Source organism: Carcharodon carcharias, chromosome 4 (assembly GCF_017639515.1).
Source record: "Carcharodon carcharias isolate sCarCar2 chromosome 4, sCarCar2.pri, whole genome shotgun sequence".
In the NCBI taxonomy this organism is placed as follows: Eukaryota; Metazoa; Chordata; class Chondrichthyes; order Lamniformes; family Lamnidae; genus Carcharodon; species Carcharodon carcharias.
Window position 1 is genome coordinate 162,563,235 of NC_054470.1, and position 12,731 is coordinate 162,575,965.

The window sequence follows — 12,731 nt, forward strand, 5'->3', positions numbered from 1 at the left end:
TACCTCTCCAACTCTCCAAGTCTCCTTCCTCCCTTAAAACACTCCTTAAAACTTATCTTTTTGACCAATCTTCTGGTTATCTGACCTAATAAAGCCTTATGCGGTTTGGTGTCTTATTTGATTTTATAATGCTCCTATGAAGCACCTTGGGACATTTTATTATTTTATTGGTGCTATATAAATAAAAGTTGTTGTTGCTTTCTAATTTAGAGATGACAATCTGCAACTTCAGATCCCATTTCTTAACCTGAAATAGGCGAAGTACAAATAGAGTAAAACCTCTATACCTTGTCTAGCTGGTGACCTCCTGGCAATCTCTCAATCCTACTGGCATATTGCATTGCTGACATTTTATGAAGCTGTGAGATCCTGTTAGTTTACCACAGTGGGTACGGCACAATAGTGGTTATGTTATTGGACTAGTAATGCAACATCCCGCACTAATGAATTGGAGTTCATAGCCTCCATGGTAGTTGGGGAATTAAATTCAGTTCATTAAATATAAAGCTAGTCTCAGTAATGGTGACTATATTTGTTGTAAAACCCATCTAGTTCACTAAAGTCCTTTAGCGAGGGAAATCTGTCGTCCTTGTCCAGTCTGGCCTATACATAACTGCAGACCTGCTGCTTTATGGTTGCCGTTTAATTGCTCACTGAAATGGCCTGGCAACACACTCATGGGTGGCTCACCAACACCTACTTAAAAGGAATTAAGGGTGGGCAATAAATGCTGGCCTTGCCAGCGACGCCCAGATCCTGTGAATGAATTAAAACAAGAACCGAGTCTTACAGCAGATGCAATGCTGGTAAGGCTGGCAAGATGTATGGCAAAAACCAGCTGCCCTAACAGAGATTTAAAGGCAAACCACCCCCCCCCCTCCCAACCCGCTCAATATCTTAATGTTCCATGAGCCAGTGTAACATTAAATTTCACAGCTGTCTGAAATGCTGGAGAGATTCTTGAATTGAAGAGGCAGCTGTTATACTTAGTTCAATTCTGTTCCATCAATCTGTGATCTGGCTGCACTTCATTCTACTGTGAGACTCAGCTGCTTTTTTACTCTCAAACAGAACTAAGTCTCACAGCCAATTGTTCAGCTGCCTGCACCCCTGAGTCCCCATTCCCCTGGAAACTTCAGTCAGCTGTGAGGGCTGAAAGATAGTGACGTTATTGTTAAAACCTGAAGCCAAAAAAGTTTCCCCTGGCTGTGAGGGGCAATAGCAAGGGACACACGTCCCAACAGCAAGCGGCAGTACAGAATATGCAATGAAGTCTGAATTGGAACAGCATATGTCAATCACTATTCCACATTGTGGGAAATATACACTGACTGTTTTACCAAACAAATGATAATGCTGAATCACACTCATATTGCTAAAGAAAAACATACAGCACAGATCAGGCATTTCAGTTAAAGGAGGATGGGCTTTGGATGCACAGAATTTATCAGAAATATTAAAAGGCACTTGCAGAGTTTGGAAATCAAGTCTAGTGCTTCAGCAGAAACACAATCACCTACCATTAAATGGCACATGCCAATGATACTATAGAAATTATTAGCTTTAAACAATCTGGACTCCTAGGCCCATGGTCCCCAAACCCCAGTCTTGCTAGGATCACACTTTGGGTCTTCATCTGGATAGATAATTGGCACTGCATTGTCCTGATAGTGTTGAAGTCTTGACAGCAGCTTCTCAACAATGCTGGGGTAATGGTTTGAAAGATCAACTCTCTCCTCTGGATCAGTTGCAATGTTAAAAAGCCAAACGTTTTTCTTTGGTGCCTCAGGTGACAGTGGTTGCATTTGTTTGGATAGTGATGGTGGTGGGAACCAGTAACTGCAGCCTACAGCAAACAGAACATTTCCCATTAATACAATCTAAACCTTCACTCATATCACAGCATCATATCACATACTAATAATCTGGTACGCTGCAAAGACAAATTCAAAGTATGGGTGGTATTATACAGGTGTAGTGGAACTGTCACTGGACTGGTAATCCAGAGACCCAGGGCAGATGGTGGAATTTGAATTCAATAAAAATCTGGAATGAAGTCTAATGGTGACCATGAAACCATTGCTGATCGTCGTAAAAACCCATCTGGCTCACTAATGCCCTTTAGGGAAGGAAATCTGCCTATATGTGACTTCAGATCTGCAGTAATGTGGTTGACTCATAAATGCCCTCTGAAATGGCCTAGCAAGCCATTCAGTTGCATCAAACCACTAAAAAGTCAACAAAAATTAAACCAGAATGAAAGGGCTGGAATGAAACCAGACGGACCACCCAGCATTGACCTGGGCTCTGGAAACAACAACTACAAACTCAGCCCTGTTGACCCTGCAAAGTCCTCCTCACTAACAGCTGGGGGCTTGTGCCAAAATTGGGACAGGTATCCCACAGACTAGTCAAGCAATGGCCTGACATAGTCATCCTCATGGAATCATACCTTACAGATAATGCTCAAGACTCCACCATCACCATCCTTGGGTATGTCCTGTCCCACCGGCAGGACAGACCCAGCAGAGGTGGCAGCACAGTGGTATGCAGTCGGGAGTGAGTTGCCCTGTGAGTCTTATGGCATCAGGTCAAACATGGACAAAGAAATCTAAATCTCCTGTTGATTACCACATACCATGCCCCCCAACCTCCTCACCACCCGCCCCCCCCCAATCAGCTGATGAATCAGTGCTCCTTCATGTTGAACACCACTTGGAGGGAGCACTGAGGGTGGCAAGAGCACAGACTGTACTCTGGGTGGGGGAATTCAATGTCCATCATCAAGAGTGGTTCGGTAGCAACACCACAGACTGAGCTGGCCAAGTCCTAAAGCACACAGCTGCTAGGTTGGGTCTGCAGCAAGAGGGAAAAACATAATTGACCTCATCCTCACCAACCTGCCTGCCACAGATGCATCAATCCATGACATTATCGGTAGGGTTGAACACTGCACTGTCCTTGTGGAGATGAAGTCCCATCTTCAGATTGAGGATACCTTCCATCACGTTGGGTGGCACTATCACCATGCTAAATGGGATAGCAGCAGCAGAAATGTATTCAACTACAATCTGTAGCTTCATGGCCCGGCATATCCCCCGCTCTACCATTACCACCAAGCCAGGAATCAACCCTGGGTCAATGCAGAGTGCAGGAGGGCATGCCAGGAGCAGCACCAGGCATACCTAAAGATGACGTGTGAAGCTATAACACAGGACTACTTGCATGCCAAACAGCATAAGCAGCAAGTGATAGACAGGGCTAAGCGATTCCACAGCTGACAGATCGGATCTAAACTCTGCAGTCCTGCCACACCAAGTTGTGAATGGTGGTGAGCAATTAAACAACTCACTGGAGGAGGAGGCTCCATCTTTAATGATGGAGGAGCCCAGCACATCAGTGCAAAAGATAAGGCTGAAGCATTTGCAACAACCTTCAGCCAGTAATACCGAGAAGATGATCCAACTTGGCTTCCTCTGAAGGTCCCAAGCACCACAGGGGCCAGTCAACAGCCAAATCAATATACTCCAGGTGATATTAAGAAATGGCTGAAGGCACTAGATGATCCAAAGGCTATGGGTCCTGACATTATTCCAGCAATAGTGCTGAAGACTTGTGCTCCAGAATCCTTTCCGAATCCCTAGCCAAGCTGTTCCAGTACAGCTACAACACTGGCGTCTACCCAGCTATGTGGAAAATTGCCCAGATATGTCCTGGAAACAAAAGACATGACAAATCCAACCCGGCCAATTACGTTCTCATCAGTCTATTCTCCATCATCAGTAAAGTGATGGAAGGGTTCATCAACAGTGCTATCTAGTGGCACTTGCTTAGCAATAACTTGCTCACTGATACCCAGTTTGGGTTCTGCCAGGGCCACTCAGCTCCTGACCTCATTACAGCCTTGGTTCAAATATGGACAAAAGAGCTGAACTTCCGAGGTTGGTGAGAGTGACTGCCCTTGACATCAAGGCAGCATTTGACCGAGCGTGGCATCAAGGAGCCCTAGCAAAACTGGAGTCATTGGAAATCGGGGTGCAAACTCTCCAATGTCTGGAGTCATACCTAGCCAAAGGAAGATGGCTGTTGTTGTTGGAAGTCAATCATCTCAATTCCAGGACATCACTGCAGGAGCTCCTCAGGGTAGTGTCCTCGGCCCAACCATTTTCAGCTGCTTCATCAATGGCCTTCTTTCCATCATAAGGTCAGAAAAGGGGACGTTCGTTGATGGTTGCACATTATTTAGCACCATTTGCGACTGCACAGAAACTGAACTGGATTAGCCACATAAATACTGTGGCTACAGGAGCAGGTCAGAGGCTAGGAACCCTGCAGCGAGTAACTCATCTCTGACTCCCCAAAGCCTGTCCACCATCTACAAGGCACAAGACAGGAATGTGATGAAATATTCTCCATTTGCATGGATGAGTGCAGCTCCCACAACACTCAAGAGGCTTGATACCATTCAAGACAAAGTAGTCTGCTTGATTGGCACCACATCCACAAACATTCACTCCCTCCACCACCGATGCACAGAGGAAGCAGTGTGTACCACCTACAAGGTGCACTTCAGAAACTCACCAAGGCTCCTTAGACAGCACCTTCCAAACCCATGACCATTACCATCTAGAAAGACAAGGATAGCAGATGCATGGGAAGCTCACCACCTGGAAGTTCCCCTCCAAGCCACTCACCATCCTGACTTGGAAATATATTGCCATTCCTTCATTGTCGCTGGGTCAAAATCCTGGAACTCCCTTCCCAATAGCACTGTGGGTGTACCTACACCACAGGGGCTGCAGCGGTTCAAGAAGGCAGCTCACCACCACCTTCTCAAGGGCAATTAGGGATGGGCAATAAATACTGGCCTAGCCAGCAACACTCACATCCCGTAAATGAATTTTTAAAAATGTGTTATACAAACAAGAACAGGTGCTGAGGAACAAATCCATTACCAATATGCTAAGGAGGTAACAAGGTGTGTTATAACACACCTCACACAGGATCTCCACTGTAATGAACAACAGATTGCTCTTCCTGCTCAATAAACATAATAATGATGTTGCAATTGTTAATCCTCTTGAATGAATGTCATGACGTAATAAGACACAAAATGAATCAACAGACGCCAATGGGAAAATCTGAATCAGCACTACTTACATGTGCATGGACATACACATTAATGAACATGCAGGCCTGATTTTAACTGGACATGCTCAAGCGCTTTACATCCAATGAAGTACAGTGAAGATACATCAACTTGACAATGGAGTAGACACATCCCAATCATCTAAACTGTAATAACTATCAGAGATTTATTTAGCCAGCGGTTTACTGCTGGCCAACATCCTGAACGCCTGTGGGATTTTCAAAAAAATGCAAATTAACTATGTCAGCATGTCAGATGCTTTCGTAAACAAAAGGGGATTGGTGTTTGTTTCCTCAACTGCAAAGTGTTTTCATCGACTCGAACAACAACTTTGTTACGGATAGGAGGGGAATTAATTTAAAGAGCCCTGATTTCTCCTCTCACTACTCATCTATAAACAGGAATGTGTTTTTTGATTTTTGACTTGCCCCTTTATAAAAGTGGTATTTTCACTAACCCTTCTGTTTTGGAATTAGCCAATCCTCTATTAATAACCCCACAGCAAACTTGAGAAAAGATAAATAGGGCATGTAGCTTATTTTACACACACACAAAATACAGGAAGGGACTTCCTAATGTCCATCCCTTTTGCATTCATACAATAAAAGAAGGATAAGTGAAAGAAAGGGGTTCAGGGCAAAGACCACAATAAAAATAAGAATTTTGGTTTCATGCGAGTTTAGAGTCCATAATCAATGTCCAAGGAAGGTTCTTTTCGGTGGCTTTGTCTGGCAGAATTCCTGGTCTTGGTCCTAGGAACTTGTGAGTTGAGTCTGTTGAAGATACAGCAAAATATTTTTGCATCCTGGGTATTACTTCACCCTGTAGGCGAAATCAAACTTGGGGCGAGATTAAGGTCAAAGGCAAGTTGCTAGGTTGGAGTCCGGTTCTCTTCAGAGGTTAAACCGCAACTGAAGATAAAATTCAAATGCGGTCCAAGTAAAGGAATTCAAACAACTCAAGTCTTGGTCATGTGACAGGGTGTTTCGGGTTGAGCTATCGAGGCCCCTTGTCCTAATGAGCATCCATTGTGTTTTGAGCAGTTAACTGTAGAACCATTATCACAATGTTGGAGAGGATGTGTCCCAAACAGCTCTGCCTTTGTTCATAGCTGGCTGGTGCAGATGTATCTATGAATCCCTTGTGTTGGCTTGGCTGGAATATTTATACGCTACAGGTCACATTCCAGGAGGATGAGGAGGTAGCCTTTGTCCATTGGAGCAACTTAAGAATCTTCCAGAAACCCACATGCAATCAGCTGCAACCATTTTATCAGCTCAGCAATTGTCCATTTTGAAAATCAGAAAAATAATTTTATAAAACAGCCAGGCTGATGTAGAAATTATATATTTTTCTCTGTCTCCTGGAGAGGAACAATTTGTATTTATATAGCAACTTTTAATGTAATAAAATCTCCCCAGATACTTCACAGGAGTATCATAAAACAAAATATATCAAACCACATAAGGGGATATTGAGTCAGATGGCCAAAAGCTTAAGCAAAGAGGTGGGTTTTAAGGAGTATCTCAAAAAACGAAGGTGAGGTACAGAGGCAGAGAGGTGCCGAGGGGAAATTCCAGAGCTTAGGGCCTTGCAACCTGAAGGCATGTTCACCAATGTGGAGTGATTAAAATTAGGGATGCTTGAGGCCAGAAGTAGATGAGTGCAGATACCTCAGGGGATCATGGGGCTGACAAGATTAGAGAGATTGGGTGGGGTGGGGAGGGGCTGAGTAGTGCAAGGCAATGGTCTGATTTCCAATGTAGTTCAGCAAATTGTTGTGAGTTAAGGTCACGGGGACAAGATTTTTGGATGACTTCAAGTTAATGGAGGGTGGAAGACTAGCCAAGAGTGTGTTAGAATAATTAGGTCCAGAGATCACAAAGGCATGAGTGAGGCTTTCAGCCTCAAAATTGGGCAATGATACAGAGGAAATGGGCTCTGAGTGATGGAGCAAATGTGTGGCTGGAAGCTCAACCCAGGGTCAAACATGACATCAAGGCTGTGAACAAATAGGTTTAGTCTCAGACTGTTGCCAGGGAGAGGCTTGGAGCCAGTCAGTAGGGAACAGAGTTTGGAGCAGGGACCAAAAGCAAAGGGGCTTCAGCCTTCCTGGTACCTAATCAGGAAATTTCTGCTCATCCAGTACTGAATGTTGGATAAGCTGCCTGATAATTAGCAACAGTGGAGGTGGCGGCAGTGAGGTAGAGCTGGGCATTGTCATCATTTATGTGAAAACTAACGCTGTGCTTTTGAATGTTGTCACCAAAAGGCAGCATGTAGATGAGAAATAGTAAGGGGGTAGAGGTAGAGGTAATGTCACGGGAACAGGAGAGAAGCCACTGCAAGTGATTCTCTGGCTACAGCTAGAAGAATGGAAGCACTTGAGACCAGTCCCAGCCAGCTGATGATAGTGGAGAGGTGTAGCAAGAGAATTGTGTGGTCATCCGTGTCAAAGGTTGCGGCCAGATCGAGAAGGGCAAGTTTACCTTTATCACAGTCATATGGGATGTCACTTGCGACTTTGATAAGAGTTGTTTCGGTACAGTGGAAAGGGCAGAGGCCTGATTGAAGGGATTTAAATATGGAACTCTGGAAAAGATGGGAACAGATTTGGGAGGCAACATTTTCAAGGACTTTGAGAGGAAATGGGAGATTTTAGATGCAATGGTAGTTTGCAAGAGCAGTGGGGTCAAAGGTTTTTTTTTAGGGGAGGGGTGATGATGGCTAATATAAAGGAGACAGGGAAACACCTGAAGAGAGAGAACTGTTTACAATATTGGCTAATATAGTGACCAAGTGGGAAGTTGGGCAGTCAGCAATTTAGTGGGAATATGGTTGAGGGAGCAGGGGGTAGGCCTCATGGACAAGGTGAACTCGGAGAAAGCATGATGGGAGATAGAAGAGAAAATAGAGAAAGTGTGATGGAATACCCTCCACATGTCTGGTTGAGTGCAGCTCCAACAACGCTCAAGAAGCTTGACACCATCCAGGACAAAGCAGCCCTCTTGATTACCACCCCATCCACCACGTTAAGCATTCACTCCCTCCACCACCAGCACACAGCAGCAGCAGTGTGCACCATCAAGATGCACTGTAGCAACTTTCGAAGCCTCCCTTGACAACATCTCCCAAATCCCCAACTTCCACCACCCAGAAAGACAAGGGCAGCAGACACATGGGAACGCTGCTACCTGCAAGTTTCCCCACCCACACTTGGAACTATATCGCTGTTTCTTCACTGTCATTGGGTCAAAATCCTGAAACTCCCTCCCTTTTTAATTCATTCCTGGGATGTGGATGTCACTGGCTAGGCCAGCAATTATTGCCCATTCCTAATTGCCCTTGAGAAGATGATGGTGAGCTGCCTTCTTGAACCACTGTAGTCCATGTGGTGTAGGCACACCAACAGTGCTGTTAGGGAGGGAGTTGGGATTTTGGCCCCTAGAAGCACAATGGGAGTACATTCATCATACAGATTGCAGAGGTTCAAGGAGGTAGCTCACCACCTTCTCATAGGCAACTACAGATGGGTAATGATTGTTGGCATTGCCAGCAGCACCTACATCCCAGAAATGCAAGAAAAATACAGCCCCAGCAGAAAGGCTAATAAATCATAGAGAGTGTAAATGATTTTGTTTATCCCTACCAGGATATCCAGTTAATAGTTTCCAGTTCCCAGATCGGATTGCGGAATGAATTGACACATTAAAGGTGGAATTCTGCCACTTAGTCACTTGTATGCTGGATGGAGCATTTTCATTGGACAAGGAGGGACCTACAGGAAGAACAGAAGAGTTGAGACACAGTGTGGGAAAAACAGATCACATTGAGAACAGAAACTGTGTAGAAATTTCTGTTATTAATATTTAGCTTTAATACCAAAAAAACACTGTCCCTGGCACTAAAATGTACACAGATGGAATGGCCATTGGAAGGAACAGAAGTGGCAGACAATGCAATTCATGAATGCTACAGACAAGAATGAGTTATATAGGCTTCATCATGAGTGATTCATTTTATTTTTCCACTATCTTGGCATGCATCCCATTTAGAACACGTCTTGGCAGTTGTCTTTATTTAAATAAAATTAATATTTTCCTATTTTCTTTAAGTGCTCTATGCTTCATGGTTTAGAGACAGTCAGTGGTTGAAAAGCATCACTGCTGTGACTCATGCTATCACAAAAGAATATAAAGGGTATAAAGACATTTATACACTGGTGCTTGATTCTTCTAACTGATCTCAGACAATTTTCATTGACCTAGATTCTCTGCAACTTACCTCCTGAAAAAGGAAGATAATCAGATAGAATTTTTAAGATGATCCTGGGAATTTTGTGAAATTTCTCAAAAGCTTTTAAAAGATCAACATTATTTCTTTGCCATTTGCAAGTATTGTTTTTCCCTGCAACTGATTTTCTCCCCTCAAGCACTCATCTCCTTGCTACGAGCACTGGGTAGCTTTCAGTTAAATCTCTTCCTATCCTCACCTTGGCCAGCATTATTCCACCTCAGATGGCATTTCTGTAAACCCAGTGGGACTGTAAAACTCCACACAATATTTAATTAGCTAACCTCTTCCTATAACTAGCCCCATCCTTAGTCAGATATTTATCCAGTTCTTTTTCCCAAAAGCAGTTAACTAACAGCATTAACTGCTGTAGATAGGACTTGGACGAACACTTCAGCTATCTGACAAAGGTGGAAAGATCCTTCTTTCCTGCCTCTGTTAACCCTATCAATTGTAAACATTACACTTACATTATCCACAAAGTTCCACATTTTAGAGATCAAGATCATAGCTCAATGCTCTTTTACCCAATGTGAACATGTACAATGCCTGAAAGTTACAATACTGATTGGTGGATACATGTGCTGGAGAGATTATGAGAGCACATGTATATTATACCAGAAGGAACTTTGAATTTTGACCCGTATGTTTCAACTGAGTCCACATCTGCCCCTGTCACCTACCAAGATGGAACTACTCCAAGGCCTGAATTTTGCGCAAGCTGTGCACGAGCAGTCAGCTTCGGGGGGGAGTGGACTCAATATCCACTTCCAGCTGCAATCGCCTTTGACACATGGTTTCATGCTGGCCGGCCGATTAAGGGCTGGCTAGCGTGAAACATTCCCTGACATTTGCACAGTGCTGCCTGCAGGAGCAGGAGCATGGCAGGCACCAGGTCGAATGGCGACCTGGAGGGGGGTATAAAAAGAGCCCAAGCAGTTCCTTGAAGGCCGCCAGGAGTTGGGGGAGGAGCCTCAGGGAGCTGTCCATGAGAGACTCAAATATTTGGCAGCAGTGATGGCCTCAGCACCCTGAGGGCACAGCAGGAGGGAAGGCAATGCTGGTGGCACTCTGCCTCACGACTCTCAGATGACTGCCTGCAACGCTCTAGTGGAGTCAGTGAGTGCCTGGCAAGAAATACTCATTCTGCAGGATGGCAAGAGGAGGCTACCCTACCAGACCGTGCTGGACAGAGGTGGCTGCCCAGATGAGTGGACATGATGTGGTGCGCCGCACACGGATCCAGTGCCAGAATCAGTCCTGCGCTTTGCAAGGGTGAGTACCAAGTTGTCATGGAACTGAGTATGGATCCAATCTTGTTTGGTTGGTTGGTTGGTTGGGGGTGGGGGGGGTTGTTGTTATCCATGGTGCTCAGGGGTGTGAGATGCTTGGTGCCAAATGACACATATCCCTGCACCTGCCAAGGGTGGCAGATGTGCCCATGTACCTTGTGTGTAAAAGAAGGGTGAGGAGTGCCAATGTGATGGGCACCTCAAGCTGGCTCTCCTGGGGGGTGGGTTGCAAAGCTGGAATGGTGTTGCAGTTAGAGGGTGGACTAATTAATGCAGCTGTGTCCATACAGCAGAAGAGAAGCCATAACGCGATGGAGTGCGCACAAACAGATGATGGGGTGCCCAACATCCTGGTCCTCTCCAGGTTTGAAATGGATGTGTTGGACATGGAATGCGAGCGAGCAGCAAGGTCCACAGGTCCCGGGGAGGTAGGGGTCTCGGAACACGGTAAGAGTCCAATGGGCAGATGAGAGGCTGGGGGAGTGTGCAAGAAAGGTAGAGTCATGACCTCCCCAACGAGAAGTTCAAATCGAGAGTACCCATTGCTTGTCTAATCACAGTGCCTCAGTGAGGCAGTTGTCTGTTGTGGCAAGTAATTGTCATGTTTACACAGGCATTTTGCTATGATGTTCCTAATCAACACATTCTGTTACTCCCTCTGAAGCACTATCTTCATGACACGCTGTTAACACCGAGGCCCCCCACTTGACACCCAAGGAGGAACTGCTGACTGATGCACCGGTGTCACATCTTCTCCCTGCATCAGGCACCAGCACAGATACAGGCATGTTGGTGGGCATTGGCTTAGTTGGTAGTGCACAGTGGTGCGGGCACATCATGCTTGCATGATGAGCTGGCAGAGGCAGTGTGCACCCAGGGTGCTAGCAGTTGGAGGACTGCTGGGACCAGGGCCATGCTGAGTCCGAGGCAGATGATGAGCCTCCGGAGTTGTCCATCAGGCGGCAGGTGCTGGATGCCCAGCGGGATGTGCGTGAAGATCTGGCAGAGATCCCTGGGGCTCTGTGTGCTATGGTCTCTGTCTTGGAGGAGTCCTTGCAGAGCAGGAGTTCTGCATTGACCAGGAGCTCCGAATGCACAGCCTCCTCCATTGAACGGGTGGTGACTTTCATGGAGAGGCAGCTCCAGGAACTCGATCATTCGTTTTTGGGACTGCGCTCGGACCTGCAAGCCCATACACCACTGTGACCTCAGTCTGTCACTGCCAGTGAGAGAGCTGGATGAGGCACCTAGTCTCTCTGCTAAATGTCCATCTATCAATGGGTGAGTGGGAGGTTCAAACCAATCTCCCACTGGCAGACCAGCTGCATGTCGCATCTGCAGGCTCCTCGCAGGACATTCTAGATGAAGCTCCTCTGCCCCTCTGCTAGCGTCTGTGGCATCTGATGAAGCCACGGTGACTGAGGAGTGCCCAGCTATGGTGCTGGATGTTTCCTCCCAGGCAAGGCCTGCGCAGGCTCTGCCAGCCAGATGCTGCCTGCCAAGGTCATCAGGCTGACAGGACATCACAGTCAGCAGGCTGCCTCCAATGCTGCTGCCAATGAGGGGGAGGCACCAAGCCACAGCACTCACAAGCAGATATTTAAAGGCACTGTAAACACAAGAGGGGTTGTCATGAGTGATATAACTTCAGTGGAAACATGTTCCATGTTCAAATCGTGTAAACACGGTCACCAGTTAAAGATGTCATGGATGGTTCGTGGTCTGAATGTGTTTCATGTTTCTCATGGGTGTTGGGAGTGGAAGTGGCTTATGACTGACGGGAAGGGCTACAAACTTTATTTCAGAGCTCTTTACTTGACATAACGCTCACAGGAAGGCCTCATCAGGAATGTTCAGCAAGGAGACATCATCCTTGCCTTTACTTTCATGCCAAGTTGAATTAACAGAGAATCAAGGCCTCCCTGGTCTCCAACAAAGGTTCCTCACTTCTGCAGCCACGTCCTAACCCTGGGCCTCCTCTGGTCCCTCCTCAGACC

At 45.9% G+C, this 12,731-nt stretch overlaps 1 protein-coding gene across 1 annotated transcript in view; it reads right to left on the reverse strand.

Annotated features, from left to right (window-relative positions):
- Window positions 1-1,428: 1,428 nt before the first annotated feature.
- arsb (arylsulfatase B) overlaps window positions 1,429-12,731 on the reverse strand; it is a 125,528-nt gene continuing 114,225 nt past the window's right edge. Inside the window, exons 7-8 of the mRNA XM_041185479.1 lie at window positions 8,799-8,927; window positions 1,429-1,846 (exon numbers count right to left, since the gene is read on the reverse strand). Of these exons, the coding sequence (XP_041041413.1) occupies window positions 1,581-1,846; window positions 8,799-8,927 (395 nt within the window). The 3' untranslated portion in view covers window positions 1,429-1,580. The remainder of the gene's footprint in view (window positions 1,847-8,798; window positions 8,928-12,731) is intronic.